This window comes from Netta rufina (genome assembly GCF_964035555.1).
Source record: "Netta rufina genome assembly, chromosome: 21".
Classification (NCBI taxonomy): domain Eukaryota; kingdom Metazoa; phylum Chordata; class Aves; order Anseriformes; family Anatidae; genus Netta; species Netta rufina.
The window spans coordinates 9410377-9438218 of NC_140145.1; the positions used below are offsets into that span (position 1 = coordinate 9410377).

General features: G+C 34.2%; 1 protein-coding gene across 1 annotated transcript in view; it reads left to right on the forward strand.

Annotated features, from left to right (window-relative positions):
* The window catches only part of BRIP1 (BRCA1 interacting DNA helicase 1), a gene marked incomplete at its 3' end in the record, with an annotated part of 109082 nt that overhangs the window by 49481 nt on the left and 31759 nt on the right, over positions 1–27842 (forward strand). The window contains exons 17-24 of the mRNA XM_084299376.1: positions 1564–1676; positions 4057–4139; positions 6114–6413; positions 7197–8036; positions 10315–10388; positions 11112–11190; positions 13116–13337; positions 14329–14486. Of these exons, the coding sequence (XP_084155502.1) occupies positions 1564–1676; positions 4057–4139; positions 6114–6413; positions 7197–8036; positions 10315–10388; positions 11112–11190; positions 13116–13337; positions 14329–14486 (1869 nt within the window). The remainder of the gene's footprint in view (positions 1–1563; positions 1677–4056; positions 4140–6113; positions 6414–7196; positions 8037–10314; positions 10389–11111; positions 11191–13115; positions 13338–14328; positions 14487–27842) is intronic.

The window sequence follows — 27842 nt, forward strand, 5'->3', positions numbered from 1 at the left end:
GTAATGGATTCTATTCACAGGGTGTCATAATGCAGGTGATCTTCAGTGGTTTGTTTATGCACATAATTGAAATATCTTTTTTTTTTTTCTTTCTTTTTTTAAGTATAGGACATATGACTGGTTATTCTAATACTGCTTTGAATAGCCTGCTAGAGGAGTAGGACACATTTGTTACAATTGGCCAAAACCTTACTGGTAACAGAATTTCTTCAGTAGAGAAAATTGTTAGAAAAATCACCAGGGCAAGAAGACAAATGCAAAGTATTTACAGGAGCATTATTGCCATTGGTTATGTTTTAAAGACTTTAATGAAATTTTCTAACGTCCTACCTAATTTGAAATGCTGAGGAACGCTCTGTTGTTTCTCCAACCAGTATTTACATCTGTGGAAAGGTCTGGATACAAGTTCCTTCTTACAAAATGGTATTAATGTGCCTAAGTGTTCAGAAAAAATCATCTTCTGTTTTGAAAATTATGAGGGAAAACTGTTGTGCCAGTCAATAGATTCTGAGTGACCGGAACAAATATTAAATCTGTGAAATCAAACTGAATTTACTTTCTGGCTGTAAAGATTGAATTTGTAAATTTGACAGGCAATTTAAAGGGCATAAGTACATAAAATAAGATTTCTTATCCAAATTCAACTTGAAAGTTACCTGTCAGAAGAGGTTAGAAGTCTGCTGTTTTCTCTCCTGAAGCGTGTCCTTTCGCTTGTCAGTTTAGAAAGGTTAATACTGTACAAAAGAGCAATGGAAAGACCCTTTCTGGTGTAGTTTTATGTTTGTTTATTGGGGGAAAAAAAATCCCCTGTTCCCAATAATAATAAATTCTTCTGATATATGTTAAAGTGTGTATAATGTCCAAGTAACAAATTCTTGTTCAAACTCACGTCAGGCGTGTTACGCGTGGTTATCCACACGATTAGAAAGGAGAGTTGAGGAATTTCTTCTGCAGTTGGTGTCGGAGCTGCCCTGGGAGCAGCTGGGAGATGGCATTTTTCCCGAAGAGGAGCCTGCTTCAGAAGCCCCCTCACTTTCAGGGGTGTTCTGCTTTGATAGAGAGACAGGAGAACTGCTGTTATTTGAGTTGAATCTGTATTAGTTCTTGTCTTTCTGGTCTGTGCATGTTGCAAGAGTTAGAAAGTCAGTGTCTCCATGGTATAAGCTCAGACGCGGCGTTAAACCTTTTTCAGAAGGTTTTGGTGATCTGTGGTTCTTAGGTAAATGACTCTAATGGCAAGAGCTGAGACCCAGTTATTTTTGTCTTGAGGTAGGCCTTAATTTTGACTAAGGCCATCATGCTTAGTTTGGTTGGCCATAATGTAATGTGAACAAACAATGGTTTGGTTGGGAAAATCACATTTATTTATGATCTGGACAAAACTTTCTATGGAATTGGAAATGGGATTGAAATGTTGTTTCTAGCCTGCTATTTTATCTAACAAGCTCCCTTTTTTCCTTTATGTATTTGCTTGTTTAATCAATGTCTGATTCCTTTCCCTTTTTAGAATATTTCTATTTCAGAACTATTATTAAAAACAATATATTGTGATTTCTTTCTTAGGTTGAATTAAAGAGGAAGTACAATGACCAGCACAAAAATTCGAGAGGCCTTTTACCAGGGAGTCAGTGGTATGAAATTCAAGCTTACAGGGCTCTGAACCAGGCCCTGGGAAGGTGAGATAAACTGAACATAAATAAAAACATACTTATTTGTAGAACTTCTTGTTTGTGACATCTTCACTGATTAATTCCTCATTGTTAGCACAGAAGGAATAACCAGGCCAAAAATCTTTTTACAGAAATCAAGTCTTCAGCTGTTCTGTACTGGCAGAACATGTTGTGTATTTGTGTTGTTATAACTCCAAGTTTTCATTTTACATTCGGACTCTGCTTTAGTTTGTTTGCAGGTTTTGTTGTTGTTAGTCCAGATATACAGAAAGGAAAGCATTTGCAGAGAAAAATAATTCTTGAACTCATAAACCAAACAAGAATTCTCTTAGGTCTTTATATATATATGATATTTATAATGTATATAATATATTATACATTGTATTTGTATTAGATTATATATAATATATTATATATATTATATAATTATGCTAATTATTGCTCTTGGTGGGCTTAGAACAGTTGTTTGATGTTTAGCTTACAAGTATTTTTTTAAAGGGAGAAATAGTATGTTGTTTTTTTTTTTTTTTTAAGACCTTTGCAAAAGGTCAATTCAATTATGCTTACTGATCTTTTTCCAGATTTAGAAGTGGTATAGCTTACCTTCTCAAAAGGAAAAATACAAAAACCTAAAATTTATTAACAGGATAGAATTAATTCATCCTTCTCCAAAAAAGTTGATCATATATCTAGGTAGATACAGTCTATCATCTGTATCTGTCATGAATGATATACATCTGTTATAGATGTATGTGTGATATATATCTGCATGATAGAGGCACAGACACAGATTTATAGATCAGTTATAATAACATAAATGGATAGTTTGGAAAGAAACTTGAGAATATAGTCTTAAGTAATAAAATCTCATTGTAAATTCTTGTTACAGGTCTGATTTCTTAGATTTCACTTCGCAAAATAAGACCATTTGTTAACAGTTGTTAAGAAAGAAATAAAAATAGGTGGTGGAATTCTAACAGTAAGAAATGAATCTGAAGTTTTGTCACCGATGGGAGTTTTAACTTAATTCTAGCTTTAGTGAAAATTGCTTGTTGTATAATTTATGTGAATGAACTCATGCTGGTCTAAACTTAAAGGGAAAGAATAGACTTCCATTCTGAAATAAATGTGTGAGTCGTGTATAGTATCGTTAGACTAAGTCTTTACTAACTGAGGTTTGGTGAAGGATGACAACATATGATGACTATTTTTATAAAAACAGAGCAGTCTACTAAGGTGGTATAAACCAGAATGTAGCTCATTCTGAAAACTGCAGCAAGTAGTTGCTGTAGATACAAGCTTCTTGCTGCAAAGATGCCTGCAGGGGTTGAAGTGAGCAGAAACACGCTAGTCTTCAGTCTGGCACTTCTCTCCTAATTCAGTGCTGTTACATTATACAAAGTAACACAAGTCCATGAAATGAAATAGCAGCCTTTGGGAATATAACAGATGGTGTGAATGGCCAGGTGACAACCATGCTATGAATTCGTTGCAGTGCTGCTTTTCCTAAAAAGTGTAGGATGTCTCTCCGGTTTGTGTCATTCATTTAAACTATGAGTTAACACTTAATCAACCAATGAAAAATGAAAAGTGGGAAGAAGTCTGTTCCTTAAAGAAGTTGTGGTAGCTTTTCTGACCGTGGAGAGACTTCAAATACAAATTTATTTGGAGGAAACCAACCTTGACCAACCTTGTCACTCCCATTTTACTGCCTGACTGTTATGCTTGTGTTTTCGTGTACATATGTACATCTTTTTCAAAAGTTGCCCTCTTCTTATGAAATGGGAATAATAATCCGAAGCTATTACAGACAGATTCTTTTCCACATTTCATTTATGTTATTACTGTTCTTTCATATTTTTTTTCTGGGAGGCAGTGTATAGAAATCCAAATAATGTTAAAAATATCAACACATGTGAAGTGAATATTGGAATATTTTTGTATGCCTGTAACGACTCAGTTACAAACTTAACAGTATCACTCAGCTTTGATTTGCAGAATTTTACATTTCTTTATGAAAGTGCATAGTTTAAAAAAACTGCAAGCCGTTGTATCAGTCCATTTTGTTTTCTTTTACACTCTTACATGTTCAACTTTCAGTATTTAATTTATCCAGTTAAGAGTGGAAAACAAATAATATATGGTTTGATTAGCTGCTAAGTATTTGTATTTATTTTATTCGTTTTCATATAGTACATTCAAGAAGTCAATGAAAATTAAGCTTCCATGATATACTCTGATAGTGTAGTTTTTGCATTCATAATGTATTTTTTTAGTTGCAAGAGAGTAGGAAAGCACTTTCTGTATGTTTTTGCATACTCCAGCAGGCTGACATTTTGCAGTTCCTCTTGTCTGATTCCCACATTTTTTTATCGCTTGCCTGTAGGTGTATACGACATAGAAGTGATTGGGGTGCTCTTATTCTAGTTGATGACCGCTTCCGGAATAACCCTAACAAGTACATAACAGGTAAGCTGTAAAAAACAAAACAAAACAAAAAAAAAAAAAAAAAACTTTTTTTTTTCTATTTTTCTTTCACTCCTAGGTGAGTAAGGAAAGCCATAACGAAGTATAGCTGTTAAACTTGAAATGTCTACTTGAAACTTAGAAGCCTAAAACTGCAGTTAATATCACTAGTTCATTAAGTGCTCTGAAAATGCATTGGTACCAATATTCAGTTAATTTAATTTCCTTTCCCTTTTGTATGTATGCAGATCATGATACAGAAATTTCAGTATGAAGAATTTAAGAATTCTTTCTTATTCTTGCATATAAATAAGTACCTTAGCACTCTGAATCTTTGCATATTAAATATAAGTAGGGTATATATACATATGTGTGCACAGGTGAGTGTGTATATGTATGTATGAAAAAGGTAGGCAATAGATTTTTATTTGGACATTGGATACGTCTCTAGTGGACGTATACTTTGCATTGATAAGGAGCTTTAATGATTTGAGTTAGCAGTCTGAATTTTAATGTAATTAAATTTTTAGGTAAGAACAGGTAAAGGCCTGGGCTGTTCCTATTACAGGGAACCCCTAAATGCTCAATATGCAAAAAAGTAACTTCTGTTTGTAGTTTTATACTGGCTGGAAATAAATATAGATAAAACAGAACATGCATACTATCTTAATAGAAAAGGGAGAAAAAAAAAAAAGGAAGAAATTACTTAGGAAAGAATTACGTATCTTTGTTCCTGCCCTGTATAGAAGGAATGGGTAAAAGGACATAGTAAACAGGCAGTGTTGCTGTCTAGTCAGCAGATGGAGCTCAGCCACCATAGTACAAGTCAAACAATTTTCAAACGATTTTCTGATATGTCTTTTACAATAAAAATAAATTCAAGTTCTCTAAGGAAATGGAAATATATGCATATATAGTTGCTATATATATATATATATATATAAATATATATATATATATAAAACATATGTATATAACTCTTAATAAAATATAAAAATGGGAGTTATATAAATAACAATTTATATATATAAAATTGATACACAAACTCCAATTTTTTAGATAAGAGTGTGTATATGTAAAAAGACACACATAATCAATTTTATCCGTATTATCAAATTATCTTTATATTTAAATTATCTAAGGAAGCAGAATTTCTATCTATCTATAAAAATATATAAAATCAATATGATTAAGATTTGATAAGATTAGTATTTTTTCTAAAAAGCAAAACTCCACAGAAGAATCCAGTTCTCTTTTGTCAGAGACTTTTAAACAATTGGTATTTAAAATAAAATTTCAATGGATTTAAAAACATTACATTTTTATTAAGAAAGTTATTTTTTACTTCATTCTTGTGTGTTCCAATATCATCTGAATAGCTATTAGGTTTAAAACTTCTGCTATATGAGAATTCTAAAAATGATGACTATATAACGAAGTTATGTTGCCTTGCATTTAAATGTTATGTTGCATTATATTTTTGCTATTGGGTAGTTGTGATTATTTCTTTATATCTTACATGATCTAATATAAAGTTGTAAAAGCTTCATTCTATTTAAATTCTAATTTTTGTCATACGCTATTGGTATGACAGTAAATAGGTGTACTCTATGTAAATTATTAATAATTCATGATAACAAGCAAAGTGAACGCCCAGGTATAAAAGAATTGTAATGGTGTTTTTGCAGTGCAGCAGTTTAAATTTCAAAAGAGTGTTACTGAGAAAGGTAAAGGTGCTGGTTCATTTTTATTTCTTTTTATATGAAAGAAAAATATTAGTAGTGTCATTCATTGAATCAAGTTCCCAGCCCTGAAAGGAGGTCATACATTATCTTACTCGAAATACTTAAGAGTCTGTGTATGCTGTACATATGCAGATGTATTTGCAATATTTAGATGCTATTTCACATCAGTAAATAGTATATATGATACAGTTTTGTGGTAACACTTTTTTTTTTTTTTCCCTCCCCCTCTTAGGATTATCTAAATGGATTCGCCAACAAGTCCAGCATCATGAAAATTTTGGTAGTGCGCTTGAATCCTTGCAAGCATTTGCTAAAAGAAACCAGAAAGGCATTGATTGTTCATCACCGTGTAGTAGTGAATTTCTCCATGTACCTTCAAATTCAAAAGATGTGTCATCAGCTTCTCAACAGAATGCAACTATTCAGCTGTCACCAGATGTTCCTGTTAAAAGTGAGGAGCAAAATTTGGTCCCAGATACTCATTTTACTACACCCATCAATTCAATTAATCCTGCAACATCAAATCAGCCCAGTAATATCACGGCAGCAAAGAAACAAAGTACGTTCATTTCCTGTGGGGAAAAAAGGACTTCATTAACAATTTCAAATGTCCAGTCACCTCTTTTTTTTGGAAGAAACAAATGTTTTTTAAAATTACTGGAGTGTTATAGTACAACATGATAATTATTCACAAATGTTATAAGCTGCGCTCAACGTATTGAAATTAGTTGTCATTCCATCTGGTTGTCTTAAAACAATTGATAATATTTGAGAAGTTCATAGTACGATCAAAACTATTTTCACTTAATTTGCCTTTGTAATTGAAAAATATGAAGAGAATTTAAATTTGTGTGCTTCAAACATATTTTGAACATTATTGCAAGACAAGTGCTTTGATTCAAACTATGTCTGTTGTTTAGACATAGTAAGACGCCTTGTATTCAATCTTTTTCTGTAACAGCTTTACTAGTAACTATCCATCCATTCCTAAATTTTAGGAAAGCTTATCATTTCACTTCAGGTAAAAAAGATGTATATAACAGAAGAGTACAAAGCATAAAAAATACAGATTTTAAATCCAGTTGTACATATGCTCTCACTTTACATGGGCCAGTTAATCTATTGATTTCATTAAGACAATTCATGTGCAAAGATAGTTGTAACATCTGGGCTTTTGTTTGTATTGAATCTTAATGAGTATTATAAAATATCTGTAAACCTAATAAAACAGTGGTAATTTTGATGTGCTAAACATGCTGTAAATCAGCAGGGGGAAGGCATATACAATTAATTAATGTTTTGTGATTTTTCACAGGTGGCCAGAAAGTTGATGTAGAGAGTCATTCTCACAATGCAACACAAAGAAGAAAACATATGGACTCCACACCCAAAACGCCTGCAACTAAAATAGAGAGAGCAAAAAAGAATGATTGGACTAATTCTGGTTTTATGAAAGAACACTGCTGCTTTAAACCACTGACTTCAACGCCTTTGCCTGTAGCTGCAAACTGCATGTCCACAGCAAGCAGCGAACAAAAGAAGAATGTGAATAGTGCTAGTGAACTTATTGATGGTGTAAATCAATGCCAGTCATCATTCATTTCAGAACATAAACCAAGTGTACCAGAATCACATTTGGAAACAACTAATTTTTCAGTTAAAAATACTGAGGCTCCAGTTGCTGGGGAGCATCTTGATGAACTACAGCTTCAAATTGAACCCTGCAGTGAGCTTCCTTCTGTAGGAGGGAAATGTGAACTTTCAACCTTAAATGCATCTGCAGAAGCTGAGGATGAGGATGAGAGTATCTACTTCACACCAGAACTCTATGATGATGTGGAATCAGAGGAACAGGAAATCAGAGCACTAGATCCAACCTGTAACACAAATGAGAATCTGAGTGAATGTGGAACATCTACAGTAGCTGCTGATCTTTTTGTAATCAATACCTCAAAAACACTAACTGTAACAAAAGAAATGGCTAATGATGATGACAGAAACACAAGTTTACATGGAATAGTGCAAAACGATGGGAGTAAGAATAGTGCAGTTAATGATGCAAAGATGACTAGTGGAATAGAAGCAGAGCAGATAGAATCTCAAGAGATGGACACCAAAAAACGGAAAATCAGTCTTTCCAGATCACGAAATAAAGGTGTGTCATCCTTTTTATTGAACAATACTAGCACACAGTGACAGCCTCTGGGAAATGTAGTGAGCAGCCTTTATAACGTAGCCACACTATAGAGCAGTAATGGTATTCTAGTTAACATCTAATATATGCAACTATCAAGCTCAATCGTTCATTTTATGTTTTTGTTCTTCACTGTGCAAGCCATGCAACATGCAATTATCTGTAGATATAATTCAGATTTTTCCCCCTAACTTTATGGTCAAAGGACAAACATCATGTGTGGAAATTCTGAATAGAAGCCCAAGTAATTCTACTTGTAATTGTAGGGTGAAGAGAAGATTTGTCTATTACAGAGTTAATTAGTCTGCCATTAAATACAAACAGTTGAGTTTACATCAGAAAGCAAAATATCAATATATATATATTTAAAAGAAAGATTATTTGCATTTCTTATTATTTTTATTAAATATGTATAACAGCATTTTTGTGGATCAAGTAACATGATAGATGAAGAACGGATATTGAAATAGATAAGTTCTTCAGCACTTGTTTCCCTCTAATTTCTTTTGTTAAAATGAGCACATCAGAGGCTGTGTAATAGCAGTACACTTGCCTCTCATCATCATCATCATCAAATACCTTCATCTTCAAGTAGTCTTTCTTTGTTTTATATAAAAGGTGATAACTCTTTTAAGATTTCCTTTCTTTTCTTTTGTTTCTTTTGGTCGGATTCTGTATGTATTCGTTTCAAAACAAGTACTCCTCTGCCCTTCAACCATATTTTCTATGCCACGTATAACAATGTAAATTTGTACATAATGGACTTTAAATCTGCCTCAGTGTACTCTTTTTTTTGAACAATTTAAACATTTATTTGATTTACTGCAATGAAAACATAAGCCAGGATTTTGCTGTAATAAAACATTATGCATGATTTTCAAGAAAAGACTGTTCATTTCCATCATGTATTAACAAGCAGATGCAAGATTTTTGCAATCTTAAGATTGATTTACCGGTGTTTGTATATCCTGATGAGAGCTGAGGTGAAATTTTTGACTGGTCATTTTCTTTAGGAGTTTATCTAAATAACATTCTATCACCATCTCTGCAGAACTGTGAACATATTCTTATCAAAATGATTGAAATTGTATCTCTTTGCACAATAAATACACCTTTATAAAATAGATCCTGTGTTTGCAAGCGTGTTAAGGATATTGTTAAACTTCTTTAACAAGCATTATCTTGCAATATTTCTTATAAGACATTTGGTTAAGCCTTTTCTTTTACTGGTGCTACGAAAGGACCGTGCTTCTTGGTTCAAGTTTCATGGAATTCTCTCAGTCATCAGGTGCTGATGCTTTTTAGCTAGCTACATCCACACTCCCACTTGATAGTGCAGAAGCAAGCTCTGATGTTGGGTGCAATTTAAACATATGACACATCTAAAGATCTAACAAATTTCCTGTACCAAACTACTTTTTATGTTTATGTGCATCTAAATGGGTAATAGAAATCACTTAAGTTTAGTGGCTTGTCTGCTCATCTCATGGAATACTATCCCTTAATTGTCATCTTCACAGATTTGCCTCTCTTTATGTACCATCTTTAGAAGTCCATCTTCCTTTCCTGATCAGGAGCAGATTTTGACTTCCTTGAATCTATCTGGTGTTGTGTCTTGCTTTTTATTAGAAATTCCTTAAGATATGCCCCTTCTTCATGTCAAATATTTTATATTAATTTGCAATGTCTACGTTTTATATGAAATTAATACATGTTAAAAATAATAATAATGGTTTAGTAAAAACTCAACATTTTGCTTATTAGATACTAGATTTTTCTTTAAAAGCGTCCATACAGAAATTCACCAAACTCAAATCCTGACTGTCGCTGAGTTGCTTGGGACAACCGATGGATAATAATTCCTTGTATTGCTGCTGGTTTTGGAGGGAAGGCTGGGAGGGAGGGAAGGAGGAAGATGGGCAGTTTCTTTTGGTGTAAAAGCTGTGTATATTCATTCTTTATTTGTCTTTAACTATAATATTCAATATATTAGTGGTAGGCATATTCTTTATTTCTTTAGTTAATATATTTATGATCATTGAGTATATTAAATTACTTGCCCTGCTACCTAGACCCCAACTGGAAGGGAAGCAAAATTAGTGTATCAGCCTTCCTAGAATTATTTCTTTGGATTTTCTAGTTCTGGAAAAGCTAAATCATTGAAAATTTCTTATGTATATATTAGGTTGATACAATTTCTTCTGTCTAAAATAATAATGAAATCTTGAATTTATTAAAGGATTGAAAGTTCGGAGACAATGCAGGCGAAGAAGAGCTACAGTTAGGGCATGTGGCTACAGCTGTGAAAGAAAGGTAGATAAAGTATCTCTTTTTAAGTGGTTACTGTTGAATGTTAAGGGGAAATACAAAGTACTTATTTTATGATATCTTTTAAATTATCTATAAATATATAGATAGAATAGTGTATTCATGGTCTGTACGGTTTGCTCTAGAAATTTACAATTTACACTCTGAACAGAAGCCTTTGTTTCTCATGTGAAGCAAAGGAGCAGAATGTTTTTAAGTCGTGTTAACGTGGGTAGAAGCTGCAGATACTGACAGTCTACAGAGTCCAGCTCATAAATCGTATTAGATGGGATTCCTATCTCACTAGAAGTAGTGCTTCCAATTTCTTGTTCGTATGTAATTTTTAGGGCAGGGTTTGCAGTGTAAGGAAGTAATCATACAGAAATTCTGCAAGAGTTGGACACCAGTTTTCTCAGGTTCCTCTGCAAAATTCCAAGCCAAATCTTTGACATCCTGCTGCATCATTGGCTGTAAAATATCTCACGTTTTATATAAAACTGTTTCTCTTCAGGCTAGGTTAAACACTTTTAGTCTGTAGTGTATTTTAATTTTAAGCTAACATAAATGATAAACATTGATTCAAATAAATTTAGGCATTTAAAGAAGTATATCTCAAGTAGTTCTGATACATTTCATAATGTGTTTATACTTAAATGCTTCAATCTGTATAGTTGCATAGTTAATATATGCAAACTACTATTCACATTAACTTGCATATTGGCTTATTAGAAGGAAAACCACCAACAACCTTGCAAGAAAGGACTCTATTGTAAAATATGTGGAGTTGAAATACTACCAAAAGCAGAAGGTAAGATCTACGTAACTGGTCATTTTTTTCAGGTTAGGAATGGTAGGATTCTTTATCCTTCCACGGTGTTGGATGCTGAAGGCATATTTTAGAATAATTAGTTAATTTCTCCACTAGGTATGGTAAGTAAATAAATAAGTTGTTAGAAATACACTAGAGACTTGCAGAAAAAAATTTGGGTGGAGAAGTTGTCACAACAAAGAAACCTGTTCTACTTGGTATTTCAGTGAAAATAAATTAATGTAACCTTTCTGATGTATTTCTCTTCCTTGATTAAGTGGTCTAGATGTATTGATCTATCTTGAAGTATGATGGAAACCTGAACGACATTTAAGAGTTAACTGGAGGCAACAGGTCTTGGCAGTATGGAAGGCTGAAAGAGATTATTTATAATATAGTGGCCTATTCACTGCAGTATGTTGTTTCTAAGGATTAGGTGTTAATTTGCTACCAGTTGCTGTGAGAATGTGGTTAATATCTTGGCACAGCAGCTCTGTGAATCTAATACATGTTTTAAATGAAACTGTCAAAAGTTTTACTGAGAAACGAACTGTATGATCACTTCGTTGTTCTTCAGTATGTAACCTACCCTGCAGTAATTTAGTTGGTGTCAACTGAAAACTAAAGAGCATTGAATAAAACAAGAATTAGATGTGCCCTAAAATTGGCCCTACTGTTTTTCTGAGTTGCTTTAATTTGGGAAAGTCTACAAGTTGATAATGGCAATAACTCTTCTACATTTCAAAAAGGCACTGTATCTTCACTCTGCTGGGCCATATGTAGTAATGACCTAATTAAAAGAAGTTGTCATGAATTACATGCAGAAACAATTAGCAATAAGCTTTCAGAGATAGACTTTTGTGTGGATTCATTTAGAGCATGCTATGCTATGGGATTTTTAAACTTTCCTTCCTGTTCTCTAAGGCCCCAAAAGCTTATTAAATGATGAAACAATCATGGAACTGGTATCAAAAGTGACATTAGCAAAAAGAAAAATCTCCTGAAACAGTCTTCAGCCATGAAAGTGGGGGAGGCCAGGCTGAATAGGCAGGAACTGTGTGCGTGAGCATTTAGTGCTCGTGACTCCAGTGTGTGATGTAGCTGAAATGCACGTCAGGTCACAAAGCCAGTCCAGACATTATATGAACCAGAAAATACCAAGAACAAGCAAGTACCCTCTTCTGCACACCAGATCTGAGCCTGAGGGGAAATGGAAGATGCCCCCGTTGCTCTGGAGCCATGAAAGTCACACGCCAGCTAGCAAAGTCCATGTTACCTTACAAATAAAGCAGGGATGCCCAGGTGATAGAGGCTGTTGCCTCTCCATTTTCCCAGAGCAGTCATAATCTGTTTCCTTTTGGACTTGTGTAATCTAATCAGTAGACTTTAATTCGTTTCCTTAATAATGTTTTAGCAGCACTGCCCTATGTTTGCTAATTGGTATAGAACCTGTGAAATGGAGTAACTATGTATTAAATAAAAATGTTTTGAACCACTGAGGTCCTTGAACACTAGCTGTCACCAGGATGTCCATTGTCAGCAAGAAGTTTAATGCTGTTTAAACTGAATCTCCAGATGTCAGTTGGTTCATGGAAGTTGAAAAATAATAATTTGCATTGGTTTGAAGAAAATTAAAAATAAATGACTGTCTATTCAAAGTGGAATCAAACTCGCCGAGTTTGGGAGTAATAACAAGGGGGAAATTATCTGTTGAAAAGTAAATTTCGGATGCGTTAAAATATTTAAATAAGGCCCTCTTCCAAGGTCCATTTCCATTAATAGAAGTCTTTTCACTGACTTCAGTGGGTATTTGGATCAGGGCCTAAATTACCATCTTGTAAATGTGGAAAATTTGCAGAATGTTTGAACAGTACTGAATTCAAAACCATTTATATGTGTCTTACACCCTGCTTTCTAAATCATAGGAACTTTGAGAAAAGCTTGGTACAGTAATATTGAACTGAAAATAATCTGGAAACTCTTCAGAAATACTACAGTAAGAAGTAAAGAATCCATTAATAACTGTGCATGTCAACTAGCTGGCAGCTCAGAAGATGATAATGTGATGTTGGTCATCTCAGATGCTGCAAGTCTTAAGCATCTAAAAGAAACTTTGAAGGTTTATCAGATGTCCGTGAAAAGCAAAGGTAAATTTTACTGATTACTGATAAATACCACCTAACATTTGTCAAGTCTTATAGCTTTAAATGAAATACCTTTAAATGAAATACCTTTCATTTTCTTCATGTGCCTCTTGATTAATATGCTTTTATATCTTGATCTACATCGGAGATTTACCTCTATAGAGAGGACCTGTAGAAGTCTTTCACTGTATTACCACTTTCCAAACTACTTATACAGGTTTTGCAGATTTTTTCTGGAAAGCGTTTTTGAGCCAAGAGAAACATCTGAGCTTTCAAATAGACTATAACTTGTCTTTTGTTAAATTATATATAATGTTCAAAGCTTTACTAAAGCTTTTTTTGTAATTTTCCTTATTAGGAAATTTCTCCTCTTGAGGGACACTGAATGTCAAGTTAACAAAAGGTGCTTTCCACATGTTTTCTTCTGTGTAGCAATTGTCTGAGTGTAGTGAGAGAGTGTAGAGCTCTCTATGTTTAACCAAACACTGAAGACATACACCAGTTTCCTCTCCATTCCCAAATTACTCAGGGCCTTGCATAGCATTCTGATCAAAACAAAGATAAGGATAATGAAAACAGAATAATTTACATACCATATAGCAAATCAAACTCCATGAAGCGTATACCCTGGCACAGTTGGTAAAGCAGGGCTCTGTAGAAGTGATGTGATGTTCATATTTTATATGAAATTATGCCTGGTGTCATACTATGCAATTTGTGATACTTTAGCAGCATTCAGGTGACAGAGACCAGAAGTAAAGTACTGCTTTTTGCTAGCGTGTGGGCAGTTCTGGTGCTAAGATGGCACAATTCTGTGATTTTTTGTCACATATTTTAAATGCTACTGAATTCTCAGAGATTAGTAAGTATTCTTTATCACCTTGCTTTCTTGCAAAACAAACAAAAAAATGTTTTGAAATGTGAAGTGCAGCTTGTGACTGCTTTAAAATATCTCTTGATGTCTACGTAAAGCACTCTTTCTTTCTTTTGGAAGATGTGAATGCCAGTTTATCTTTAAATGCTATTTGGAATGAGAAGGAATATTCTCTGACAAGGTACTTACAATGCAGGAACTGTGTCATCCAGTCAATTTCTGCATGTCCTTTGATAGGAGCTGAGGTTACTCACTTCAATAATAAAGTACAGTCACAGGTAGGTAAATTGGGTTATTATGTTTATTGAAATGATTGCTGAATAATTTGCATTAAAATACCATTTCTACAGATGGTAGAATGATTTTTTTTTTCCTAGTCTAGTTGTGTATGCCTTCATCTAACTTCTTCCACAGAGATTTGAAATGATTTTCAGTATTAAAGTTAAGAACTGAGTTCAGATCACTTAATACATTTGTCATTGTTTATACCTAATTTGTTGCAATGTCTATAGTATTAAGCTTTATGAAAGGGGATAGGAAAACGGGCAGCAGCTATCCATGTCCTTCATGAGGAGGAAGTCAGAACAAAATGTAACCCGACAAGTGATATGGTCGGACTTATATTTTTCATTTGTCTCTATGAATTTTCTTTCAGGAGAATGTGGGTAGAAGTATAATTGAATTGAATCAGAGATTTTTGAGTGTCAAACTTTGCCAAACACTGAATATGATCCTTATGTTTTGACCTGTGTGCATCATTATCCTCAATACAAGCTATTTGAGATGTGCTAGATGACAATGTGATGATGAAGCAAAGTTTATGAAGCATTACATGCCATGAATGTTGGTATTTCAAATGCTATTACTAGCCTTTCAGTGTATTCAGCATTCATTTTAGATGAAAGATAATGAAATGATACATTGAGGGACTTTATGCTGAAAGAACATGAAATGATCATTTTTTTTCTGAGGCATAATGGAGTCAAACATAATTCTTGTTTTCTCTTATCTTTTTAAGAGTCTTTTTCTGTATTTTTAAAATAAGGGGCTCTGTAACACTGTGAGGAAATCAGAAGCATTGTGTTCCACTTCTTTGTTGCTTTCCATGACTAACTGTGCAAACTAAACAATGTCACTGATTTCATTCATGCTGCTAGCCAGGTAGGCACTTGGACGGGGGACTGGCTGTCTCTCATACCAGCTGCATCAAGTATCAATGTGTAACAAGCTGGTATTTGATTTACAAGTATGTGTTTTAATATTGTAAAATAAACAAGCGTTACGTTCTTAGACTGTCTGCAGGTCTTAACTTCCTCTGTTTCTTTAGCTAGAAACACACAGTTAATTGTTATAAATTTCCTGAATATGTCTGTTTCTTTCCTATTATTTTCTTACACTCTGCTTCCATCTACTAGAAAGAAATCTTGGTAAACCTCTAGGCTATGGAGAGCAACACAGGCTAAAAAAGACCACATGTGGCTTTGGAGAGTCATTCTGAAAGCTGGTGGCTTTCAGTAGAGACGCATCTAATCTCTTAATGCATGTCTTTGTTTCAAAGAGATTCAGGGAAGAAAAAAATATCTCGTCTTCAATAGACCTGTGAAACAGTTGTCAGAACTGACATCTCTGCTTTGGATCTGTTGCAAACCATATGCATTATGACTAAATTTATACTCCAGGTGACTTGAATGTGAGAGTTGTGGGGGTGAAGAAGCTACTCCTTTTACTTCTTTTCCCCATTTTTCTTTTTGGTGAAAATAATGTTACTTATTTAGAAAGGTAAAATATATGGGGGATGAATGATGGTAGAGGTAAATACATCTTTAACTTTATCATCTCCTTGCTTTAAATCACATGGCTGTTCTTCTTTAACTGGGAGTATATGAATGTAAATGAAGACATGTAGAATGAGTAAAAGGAGTTTAAATTATTACTTTAATAGACTGTCGTATGGCAGAGCAAACACACATGCATTAGATCGAAGAAGCTGTGATTAAGTCAGTTTTAGCTCCCAGTAATGTAATCTTGAATCCAAGATCCTGCTGTTGTTGAGCAATGTATTTGTAGAGATGAAATCAACATTGCAGTTTATACTGCTGCCCTACCCTATGCTAAATCGTGTACGTTGTCATGAGGTATCATATGTCATCTTAAACTACTTCATGTCATGTGCTCTCTATAAATCAAGTACAGTTGTTTCTGGAAGGCAAGGAATTATTCTTTTAATAGAAATCACATTGGTATAGCAAAACAAGCTTAAAATAGAATCAGTGGATTTAATATTTGCAATTTACTTCAAGGTTTGGTAACCAATTAGAGAGGCAATGCTGTTTTTCGTGAGTTAAATTGCAGGTGTGATTATCAAATTACATTTTGTAAATCTTTTTTTAAACCCACACTCTTTCATATTAATTATACATTTATATTGAAAATTAGATTTTTATATTTGCTGCTATACTTCTATAAATTCAATTATATGCTGGCCACTGACCTAGAAACCTTCATTAACTTATTCAGGCTCTATGTGACATCAGTGGCATATAAATTCATATTGTTTTTTATGTTCCTTAATACACGACTATTTACAATATTTTCCTGTTTGCAGTCTTCTCTGTGAAATAGTAACAACTTTATAGATGGCATACTTGGGAATTTACCCTTACAATACCAAAATATTTTCTGTAAAGGACTCGGAGTGCTTTAAGATCTAGACTAGCTGATATAATAAATTCTTTCATATGTTAAAAGCTGAATGAAACTCTGACAATTAAATTCTCAAACTTATTAAGGAGTTGTCGCTATAACTGATTAGACAGTCAGCTGTTGAGACAGTAGCTTTTTATATAACAGGATATTGTTTTGTTCCTCGTGTTACTGGCAAACTTTTATCTTAATGCGCCTATGGGGAATACCAGTCTGACCTCAATCTGAGTAAAGCCTTAATAGTCGACGTGAGGGATGCTTGCAGGAGGTGGCACGGTCATTTTCGCAGACTGTATATTTGTTATCGCATGTTAATCAGATTCATCATTCTGTTTAATAAAGATTTCATCTGCCACGCGAATGCATAATCGGCTATGTCTGAGTGACTGTCTTTTGTCTTGAGCAGATTGCTAAAACTGTATTAAGCATCATTAGACAAAAATGACGACCTTATTAATTTGTCCTTTATGTGTTTTCCAGCAGATTGGACCTCATTATTATGCAAACACAGTACACAGAGCAGCACCAGAAGTAGCTCATTAATGTTTCTTTCCCCTTAGTACGTAACAGATTATTATTGTGAAGTGTGCATGAAATAATTGCTAATTATGTGCCTTAAATTTTACAGTGATTGTCTAGATCTTTTTTTATATGCTTTAAGAGTACTGTAGAAGATCATCAGAAGCTGCAGGTTAACAGTACTGAAGCAATAAACCAGAGGAAGTGAATCACAAAACATGCATTTTATCACACATTTTTCTGCCAAGGAGTAATTAGGACAGCTATGGATTGTTTTATAGCTAGCTCTTACACCATTCCTTATTGTAAAAGAAATGATTCTCAGATGGCATAATTTAATTGATAATTTAATAGATGTGTCTGTCAATGAATAAATGCAGGCAAGTTTAGACTGTTGACTTCTGATATAAAAAAAAAAAAAAAAAAAAAAAAAAAAAGTCCTGTAGGTTTATGAATGGTTATTCCCGAATTAGTATGGTTCCCTTATTTACACACCACTAAAACATTCTGTATTTCCAAATAGTATTCTTTAAACCTTATGTTTAAAGAATGTTTATCCCAGCTATGTTTACATTTCTTACAGGCTCTCTTTTCAATATAATTCTCCTTAAGATTTATAAGCGTGATAGAAATTAAATGTTAGGTTTTGGCATTCATCTGTAGTTTGACAACTTTGTGCTAAGTGTGTAATTGGTTTAAGCTGGTAGTGCTTCATACTTATCCATGGCACATCTTCTCTAATCTGTCTGCCACTGTAGCTGATAAGACTTGGCCACAACTGAAGTTTTTGCAGTGCTAGAAATAAAATCCTGATCCATTAAGGGTTTGCATGGATTTAGCTTTATAATCTGGTTTAGAAATTGTGAGTAGTCAGATTTTAGATGCGAGATTTGTCAAAAAGACATCATGAAAACAATTCCATCAGCTTAAATTTTCCTAGCGCTACTTTTGTTGACAATGTAACCTATATAGTGTTGTGAGTATTTCTGAAGAAAAGTACTCTTGGCTGGCAATTATTTATTATTTCAGCATTGAAAAAGGTATCTTTGAGAGCTAGAAGGATAACAGCATTCATCTGACATTACTTATATTAAATAATTTTGGAGTCTTTACTGCATTTGGCTGATGTTAAATAGTTGTTTATGTCAGCTAATACCACCATTTTAATGTAATAGTTGCTGCATACAATACAAGTTAAAATAAATGGAGCATGCTAGAAGAAAGTTATTCTTTAAATGTTTCATGTTTAATAGATTGTTAGTGAATACTTACAAAGGACAGATATCTTACACTTCCAAAAAATAAAATGAAGTTTTTAACACAGACACTAAATTCTTTTTACTGCATTGTTAGCTGTTGGGAATCTGGATATTTACTCGTTAGAATCACTTGACTGAAAACTATTGAAAACTGTTGGTGTGACATTGCAGAAATAATTATTTATTTGGTTTTCGATTATTTAAAATGACAGTTTAGGAATATATTACTATGAACAGGCACAGGTATGCTTCTATTAATGTTAGAGGATTGGCAAGCATGACTACCATCATTATCAGTAAATGCTTTCCAGATTTTCAATGACAATATTGCACAGCATGCAGATCTGTATGCTTATAATATAACACAAGCACATAAACACACTCCTTTTTTTATAGAAGCAAGCATAAGTGTTGCAGTTAATTGTTGAATAAAGCTGAAAAGGACTCGTATCCACCGTGCTTTAACACTACACTTTTCCTTTTGCTCCAGAATCCATGTTTTTCTCTCTGCTCTGCAGATCGTGTTCTGCTCTGCATTTTTTCTGCTACTCTGAGTTTCACTGATCTATTCAGTTACCGTTTTTAATTAAATATCATGACTAAATCTAATGTGTATTATTTTCAACATGTGATTTTTATTTCATACAAAAGACCGCATCAATTCTTGAGCGCTTTCAAAGAGCTTGCTGAGAATTTCTGAGAAATAACTTACTAAAGACCTTGGGACTGTTAGGCTGGGGGATCTTGGAATATACCTGAGTTTAAGCTTAAACAGCTTAAATATATTTGGGGAATCTGTAATATATAAATATTTTCAGAGGCTCTGTACACACGTCTTCAGAAGGGAAGAGCCATAGATGAACTCAGAAAAGACCCTTTTATGTTGTTGCTGTCTGCTGGTGCCAGAATCACTAGTCTCCCAGGAGTTATCTGTCTGATTTCATAGAATCACAGAATATCCCAAGTAGGGTTCATTAATTTATTTTCACTTTGCCAAAAATGCATTAGTTTTTTCGTTTTCTCTACTTGCTGTGGGTCATTGCCTTTTTCAGCTGACACTACAGCTTGCGTTTTATGATCTGCATTGGAAATACTTGCAGGATACCTCTCGCTTTCTCGTTAAAAGAATGTGTGCAGCCTTTTTGTGAATATTGTCAAAGTTGCCTTACAGATGAGCTTATTAAAGAAGAAGTGGGTTTATGACTCTGGGAATAAGGGTAAATGTTTAAGCAAATACCTCTATAGATGAGCGTATGCCAGGTTGTCATTGCAAAATCTTCCATGTATTCGTCATTGTACCCATGCTGGTACTATTTTTCAATACAGCTGAAGGCTCTAAGTATCAGGGACTGATTATTTTATTCTTTAATGAATTCCTTGAGAGTTAGGATTTAGTTTCACTTAAATATAACTTTAAGAAATTCATCAACCTCTGAGCACCATCTTACAGTTACCAGCACTTTTGTTGTCTTCTCTTTTAAGACCTAAATTTTTCTCCTCCTCTTGACTTTTATTACCAGATACTTAGAAGGTGACTTGTACAAATGAATATTGCTGTGGCTGCTGACAAGAAGTGAGAACTCTTGAGTAACTACTAACTAGATAAGGAGAGGTGCAGAAACTGGCCTACGAAGCACAGGAATTAAACCAATTTCCTAGGTTATCAAATCCATTCTTTCTTCCAGGTATTCTGACACAATTGATAGTGCTTTTTCAAGTCGATTTTTAAATTCCAGAAGTACCATTTCTTCCCTTGCCACAATTTGTTAATTCTCATTAATCATCAACTTCTTCTTCCAGCATGTGAGGTGCCATTAGGAGGGTGAATAGGACAATACCATTTGCAAAGTTTTTAGTGTTAGCAACAGCCTTACTTCTGTCTCCTCTTATGGTCTTTGCTGAGTGTCAGATGTTAGCCATGGGTGAGAAAGCTAGGGACCTGAGGTGCAATCCAGACAAGAGCTGGGAGTACTTTGGAAGAAGCCAGTAAATGTATTCATATATCATCTTTCCCACCTGTTTGTTGCCTGGGCTAAAGACATGGAGTTGTGTATATTCCTTTAAGTGTTATAGGATGATTTCATGGCTTTTATGATTAGCACTGGGAGATAATTGCTGTTTGGCTGTGATACTAGATCCGTAATCTAGTGCTTCTCCTGCCTTAGGACCACACTGTTAAAATGGGCTACCTGAGCACTAGGCCTGCCAGGCATGCTTGAAACCGAGCCTGTCTGTGGGGGCTGCTGCAAAAGTGGTCTGAGAAAAATATGTGCTGGGGGGAAAGAGGCTGGAGTTCATAAGATAATTTTTATTTTATTTTATTTTTAATTCAAAGCTGGAGTTTCAGAGCCAATTTGTGTAGACTTTTTATTTCATAAAAAAAAACAAAAAACAAACAAACAAACAAACAAAAAACAAACCAAAACAAAACAAAAAAACCACCAAAGTACTAATTAATCTCCTAGCTACTTGCTCCTTTGTACATTTGCCTGCTGGAAAAATTCTGCTCAATTTAGTTGTTAAGTTTCTTTGAATTCCCCTCTATTGAAATTTGCTTTAAAGTATCTATACTTCCTTTAAATATTTCTATATGTATATATTTAAATATTTTAAAACACAGGAACCAAAACCTAGTTGTAGGCTCACTTAGCATGTATTCTAATTTTCTTAAAGTGCTGTAACAGTCACAAGCACTTTGATTTATTCTCAGCCTTGTATAGATCAGGTGATCTTTCATTCAAAAATAAAGAATATATGTATATAAACTCAGGTAATCTTTGCAGGTGAAGCTGGCTTTGAAGGAAGGCCTGACCCCAAAAGTGTCTGTCCTTCCCCTGCTTTTCCTTCCTAATCTATGCCTCAGTCTGTTCTGTGGTACATTAGGGCAACTCTTTGTGAGGCTGTATTGGAAAACGCACCTCTGGACTGGTTTGGATGAAAAATATTGCCATATTTGTGGGAGTATTTTTATACTGGATCACTTCAGGGATCTGATTAATGGTACGATCCCACAAAGAGTTTTATCACAAAGAATGAGAACTGGAATGTGAAGGAGCAGAAAGCCCCGTGCACTGATAGCTGAAGCTGAACAAGTTAAGGAAAGCATACAGTAGCAGCTGCTGAAATTACAGATTCAACATTCTGATTGTTTTATATTCTAATGAACATCCATTGTTACAGCTAGTATTTTATACTGATTATGTCAGTCACATAGTGCAGCTGCCACTGACCCCACGATCAGCAGTAACAAAACCCCTCTTTGTTATCAGTATGGGAAATATCTTGGTCATTATGGGTGTGAATTCAAAACCAGAATAGCAGTCATGCAAAGGAAAAATTAAAAGCTTCATGATTCATTGACATGAGTCTAAACGTTTCATACACACAATTGTGTTCAAGTATTTTTTTGAATTGTATTTTACCGTACGTTTTTACATAATTAAATTATAAATTGTTAAAGCATCTCTATGCCATAGTACTTCTGTTCATTAGATGCACCAACTTCTCATCAGTTTTGCATACTGAACTCTCTCTTTTTGTAAATTTGTGTTCTGTTATTAAATGTAAATCTATTGAGGTAAGAGCATTTGCAATTTGACTTCTATTCTTAAAGTGAGTGTACTTTCAAGTAGTTTGACACTAATTTTACTAAGTGATAGCCATTTTTCACACTTTAAGAGCCAAGTGGCTGTAGTAGAATGAAAGAGTGAATTAGATTTGTTGCAGATGTGTTCTAAATTGGGTACCTCTGTGATCTGTAAGCCATTCTTCATTTCCAGGAAATTAGAATAAAATAATTTTGTATAACATAAATATAGCATTATAAATTTACATAATTAAACTCAATGGTATACCTCAGACCACGCATGCCATGGTATGCAGTGGGCAGGAATATTTTCTCTAGTAACGTCTGGCTAGTTCAGTGCAGGAATTCTAGTTTGGGAACTCTTAGCTCTTAAATTGCAAACATACAGCAATAATATAAGGTAGGGGGTGGAAAAACAGACAATTTCCACCATTTCTTCCATATGTAATTTGTATATGGTATTGGTTATTTTTATTGTTTAAGTTTCATAGTTTCTTCCTCTTGATAGAATACAAACATTTGGATGAATTCTATGCCTGAAGTCAGTGGAACCACAGATAAATTTGGTTCTTTCTCCTCTCAGAAGGGCTTGAAATAATAATAATAAAAAAATTGGCTAAGATTTTAAAGATTTTTATGGTGTTTATAGATAGATGCGTGGATCTTATACAAAGATTTAGCCATGTCTGTCTTCAGGGAAGGAAAAGAAGACTATCAGATAAAGCAATACCTCAGCACATTTGAATTCACGTAAATTGTACGTGACTCCTAACTTATTTGAGGCCTCTGTCCTCCGGCTTTCTGGTATCTAAATGGAAGAAAACTTCTGCACGCATTTAGCCTGTGCTCATTAAGTGCTTTGAAACACTCAGGTTAAAGTTCATATATAAGCATGCATTATGGTTATTGAGCAGATTTGTATCAGTTTACTGCCACTTATGTGCTTCTATATGATCTATTTTAAAGATGTAATAATTTCAAGGTAATGTGTATTCATTTTAATTGGTATATAATCTTTCCTGTACATTTAAGACATTTATATATTTTTTGTTAATTCAATATAAAAAAAACATTGTTTTAACTTCAGATAAGTTAAACAACAACAACAAAACTATTCTTGGGCAGTTTTGACATCTACATTTTATATTTTATAAACCTCAGCTGCAGTTCACACTTGTGGAAACTATAAGTGTCCTTTTATTTTTAACAGCAGCCTAGGGTATGGTTGAAAGAAGCATATTTCCATTTTGGCTTTTGTTTGAGCAGCTTCCAAAACATCTTTCTACTCTTTTTCTGGAAAATTTGCCAAGTCTAGCTCAGATTAAGTTTCTTTGTTAGATTTGTTCTTTTAAGCATCTGGATCAGAAATTGTATCCCATACTATGTAGTAATGAAACATTTGGAAATCATCTGAGAAATGGTAGTAAACCATGATAGTACTGTACATTCTTTTTAGGAGTAAGAAATATGTCGCTTACAGAGAAGTTTGAGTTTTTAGAGTAAATTTTATTTTGTTTGAACAGCCCTACTAAGAGGTCACAGTTCGTTCTTCTGGGACACAAACAGGCATTTTTATCTCTTAAACCATTGTCATCCCTTTTATCACCGAAAAATACTGTTGTGCTTGATGTGTATCTATATTCCATGCCAAACTGTAACATTCTAGGATATTTCAGGGGAAAAAATAGATATATAAATAACGGTTATGTGAATTACAGTTTAGATTTTTATTGCAACTCATAAAGCTGGTATGGCACAAGCTGGTGAATGATTGGGTTTGTTTTTTTCTGATGTATTTCACTACTTATGCTCTTTAAAAGAGAAATCAATATTGTACATGTAAGTTCATCAGTGGGGCTAAAAAATCAGTTTAAAATAAATCATTGGAATTTATAGAGAAAATGTTTTTCTCGTGTCATAAACTTGAGAGCCATTATACAAAGTCAGTCTGCTCATATTATACTTTCAGTATAAATTGTATTGAAGAATCCAGTTTGTTGAAGTGAAACAGATCTGAATCCTAGTGGTAAAGAACTAGTGTACCCTCGTAATTAGCTGTAAGAGCCCTAAATTGAAGAAATGCTTGGACATTAAATACAGTCCCTCAGAAGGGATAGAGAGAGGAGGAGACAGCACTTGGGAATGTGGAAAGGAATATGTATGTTTTGTATTACTTTTTAAGCAAATATATTTATTCACTTAAAAGAATTAGTGCGGTAGCCAAAACATTCATTACATTCCTGCACAGCGCACCATCCCCTCACATGACTGACTGCGATTAGGGACCCAGCTTTATTTTGCCTGTTTTAGTAAATGCAGATGTTGGTTAATTACATTGGGTATATTGTGCAGTTCTTTAGCTTTTTATTAATTTATTTCCCAAGTATTTTGTTGCTTTGAAAGGCATGCAAAGCAAGAAGAGAGCTACCAGGAATGAAATCCGAATGTTTATTTTCTTACAGCTAGATTTCAACTATCAGCTGATAAAACAGACACCAAATCCAAACCACTTGTTGCTCTAGAGTTTACTGTAAATGTCACCTTCAGGGAATGAATCAGAGCCAATATTCTATTCAAGAGTGTGGTGTTTTTTTTAAACTTTCTTTTTTTTAAAGCTTTTTATCTAATCCCTTCTTGTTACACGGTACCTCTTGTGAAATTTCGTCCTCCACAGTATGTATTTCAGCTTCTATATGAGAAACACGTAGGCTGTCTAGAAAGGCACTAACATGGTTTGTAGTTAAAGGAAACAAGTCAAGATAGTCACTTGTCGATAATGCAGATTTTTCCTTCATTTCTAAAGATGTTTTATTTAGCGGTATTTAGGGAAATCATATCTGTTTGACATGAAGCTGTTGGTGTCTTTAAACTCTGCAACCACTGCTGTGTCAGATACTTACTCTTACAAAAGAACTTTCACAAATGCTTAGTTTCTGGGCGTGTTAATAATCAGTTTCTTCACCAGGACATACATCAAGCTTGGGGCCTCATGGATTCATTGGTTTCCCTGTCACTGGAGATGATGTGTGCAACTAGAAGTTGTTTCTGTGAACTGGAATTGCTCTGCTGGGCTTCTTTGTTTTGAAAGACTGTTTGCTGGCTTCCATTGATGTCAACCAAAATGATTTTTTTTTACTTTGCAAGCTTCAGACCGGTTTGCTCAATTGAGAATGCCCTTGTATTGATGTAGGAGAAAGTAGCATAAATGGTTGCACAGTATGTAAGAAGCAGGAAAAAGCAGATGGCTGCTCTGTTAATGGGGCTTCTTCACTTGATCTCACAGGGAGAGAGACCTTTTCATTGTCAGAATTTCTCAAAGCTCATTGATTTTTCATTCTAGCAGGATTTATTTGCTTTTGAATCACTGCTGTGCTGTTATCATTAGATACTGAACCTTTCACTGGGCTGCACATTCCACTGGTTTTTTGATACTTGCTCTTTTAAGATTCCTGCACATAACTTCTTTCTTTCCTCTTTGCATTAAGAACGCTTATTAGATTCTTGATAAGCCAGACATTTTTGTTTAAAATAATCTAAATGCAGTTCATTTGTGTGTTCTTTTGTTTGTTTTTTTTTTTCTTCCAGTTTTTGTTTAACACTCTAAAAATGTTAAAAAACAACAACAACAACTTTTTTCTAGTTCAGCAGCTAGGCTTTTTATCCCAGATTTTTTCCCCAAATAATTCTACTAAAAAGTGTTTATTTAACTAAAAACGAAAAACACAGATGTTCTGAATGAAACATAAGTTATGTTGAACAGCATTATTCAAGTCCTTCATTCTCTTCTGAAAGAAACCGTATAGAATGCCTTGAGTTAAAGTTGCAAAAAGATTGCAAAACTGAACAAAGTTTTCTGACACCATGTGCTTAAGCAGGAATAGCTTCAGTCTTGTAGTGCTTTTTTTCTAATTAATTAGACCTACTTCATTCAATATATACTTTCTTGTGGTCTTGATCTGGAAAATATGAAAATGGGTTGAATAGAGTTTCCTGTTTACTTATTTTTAGGGATTTGGGCTTACAGAACGAATGAATTTACCCTAAGTGTGATTTTTCTCTTCTTCTCTGTATATCATCTTATTACCAACGTTTTTGGAACGAACTGAATCTTGAGCCTTCAAAATTTTACTTTCTGTAGTTCTACGCATGCCAGCTGTCTTTTCAGCAGCGGTGGAGCTGTTCCCTAGAACAGGAGTTGTAGAACCATTTCTCTATCTTATAGCATATCATATTTTACTATATTAACACAGTCCTCTTCTTATCACAAGAGAGTTCTCAACCAGTTGTTTGGCTTGATTAAAGATGATTGCTAGTCACTAAAGATACTATTGATTTTCACTTGGCTAAAGCTAGGAATGTCAACTTATATAGCTCATTTGTCCTCAATGACCTGGAGATCGAATCTTCCTTCATTGCAGTGTTTTTCAATAGCATGACTCTGAAGTCCATCAGCTTATGTTGTCATAACTTAATCTATATTAGAAACCTGCAAGAGTCATTTTGTAAAGAAAGGATAAGAGATGTTCTTAGCTGCTTCTGCAAAATAAGATGAACATCAGTCATCTTGCTGCTTCGTGGCATACTACAGGAAACAAGCATTAATGTTAGCACTTAAAAGACACACCCTTCCTCTTGGCCTTTCATATTAGACTATAGGTACTGCACTAGACCACTGAAAAGTTAATTTATGAAGAACACTTAAGTCCATTAAGGAACCCAACTCCAGTGGATTATGTGAACCTTAATCCTCAATCTGAGATTGATTTCTACAATTGATTTCTATCAGTTAAAGAAATCAACATATATAGGACAATGAAAATGGACCCTGACACCAGGTGAGATGCAAAAGAGCCTTGGAGGACTGGGCACCCAAGTGTGGTTGAAAGTCACCTGGCTCACTTCCATCTTTTTAAAAATATTGTTTCAGCAGCAGATTTGCAACACAAAGTTGTTTAGTCCATGGCCCCATCTACCTCTATTCTGCATTTTTATATCTATTATAGACTTTTTTAACTGAAGTTTGTGAATGATGAAATGACATAGTTAATACTAAGAACTCATTGAAGTGCTTAACATTAAATTAAGTCAACCTTTATTCATTGGTGTGTATTAGAGTTTGGACTCCTGATCGCCACTGCATAGTCCTTCTTATTCCTATCAGTATGCTTTGGAGTAGATAAATTATAGACATGACAAATTATTTTGGAGTGGAAGAAGTGCTGAAGAAATAATTTGGATATCAGTAAGGATGGGGAGTCCTGGGGAAAAAAAGACAATGGCTGCAAGAAAAAAGCCTAAAATAAATTGTATTTTGTAGGGCGTGAAAAATTGAGCCTGAAAGACAAGCTTGAAATGTAGAGATTCCACCACTGGTGACACAAGCAAGGGCTTAGGTGCACGTGTACTACAAAGTGTGCTCTTCAAAGAGGTGCCTTTTTCCTTTTAAACAGCCATGGTACCATTTTTTTTTCTACTTTCATTTTTATTGATAATGTTAAGGAGACAAAGTGCACAAACTTTCTGAAGCATTCTTTGTGGGGATCGGTAAGGTGGTTTGTTGGTTTGAT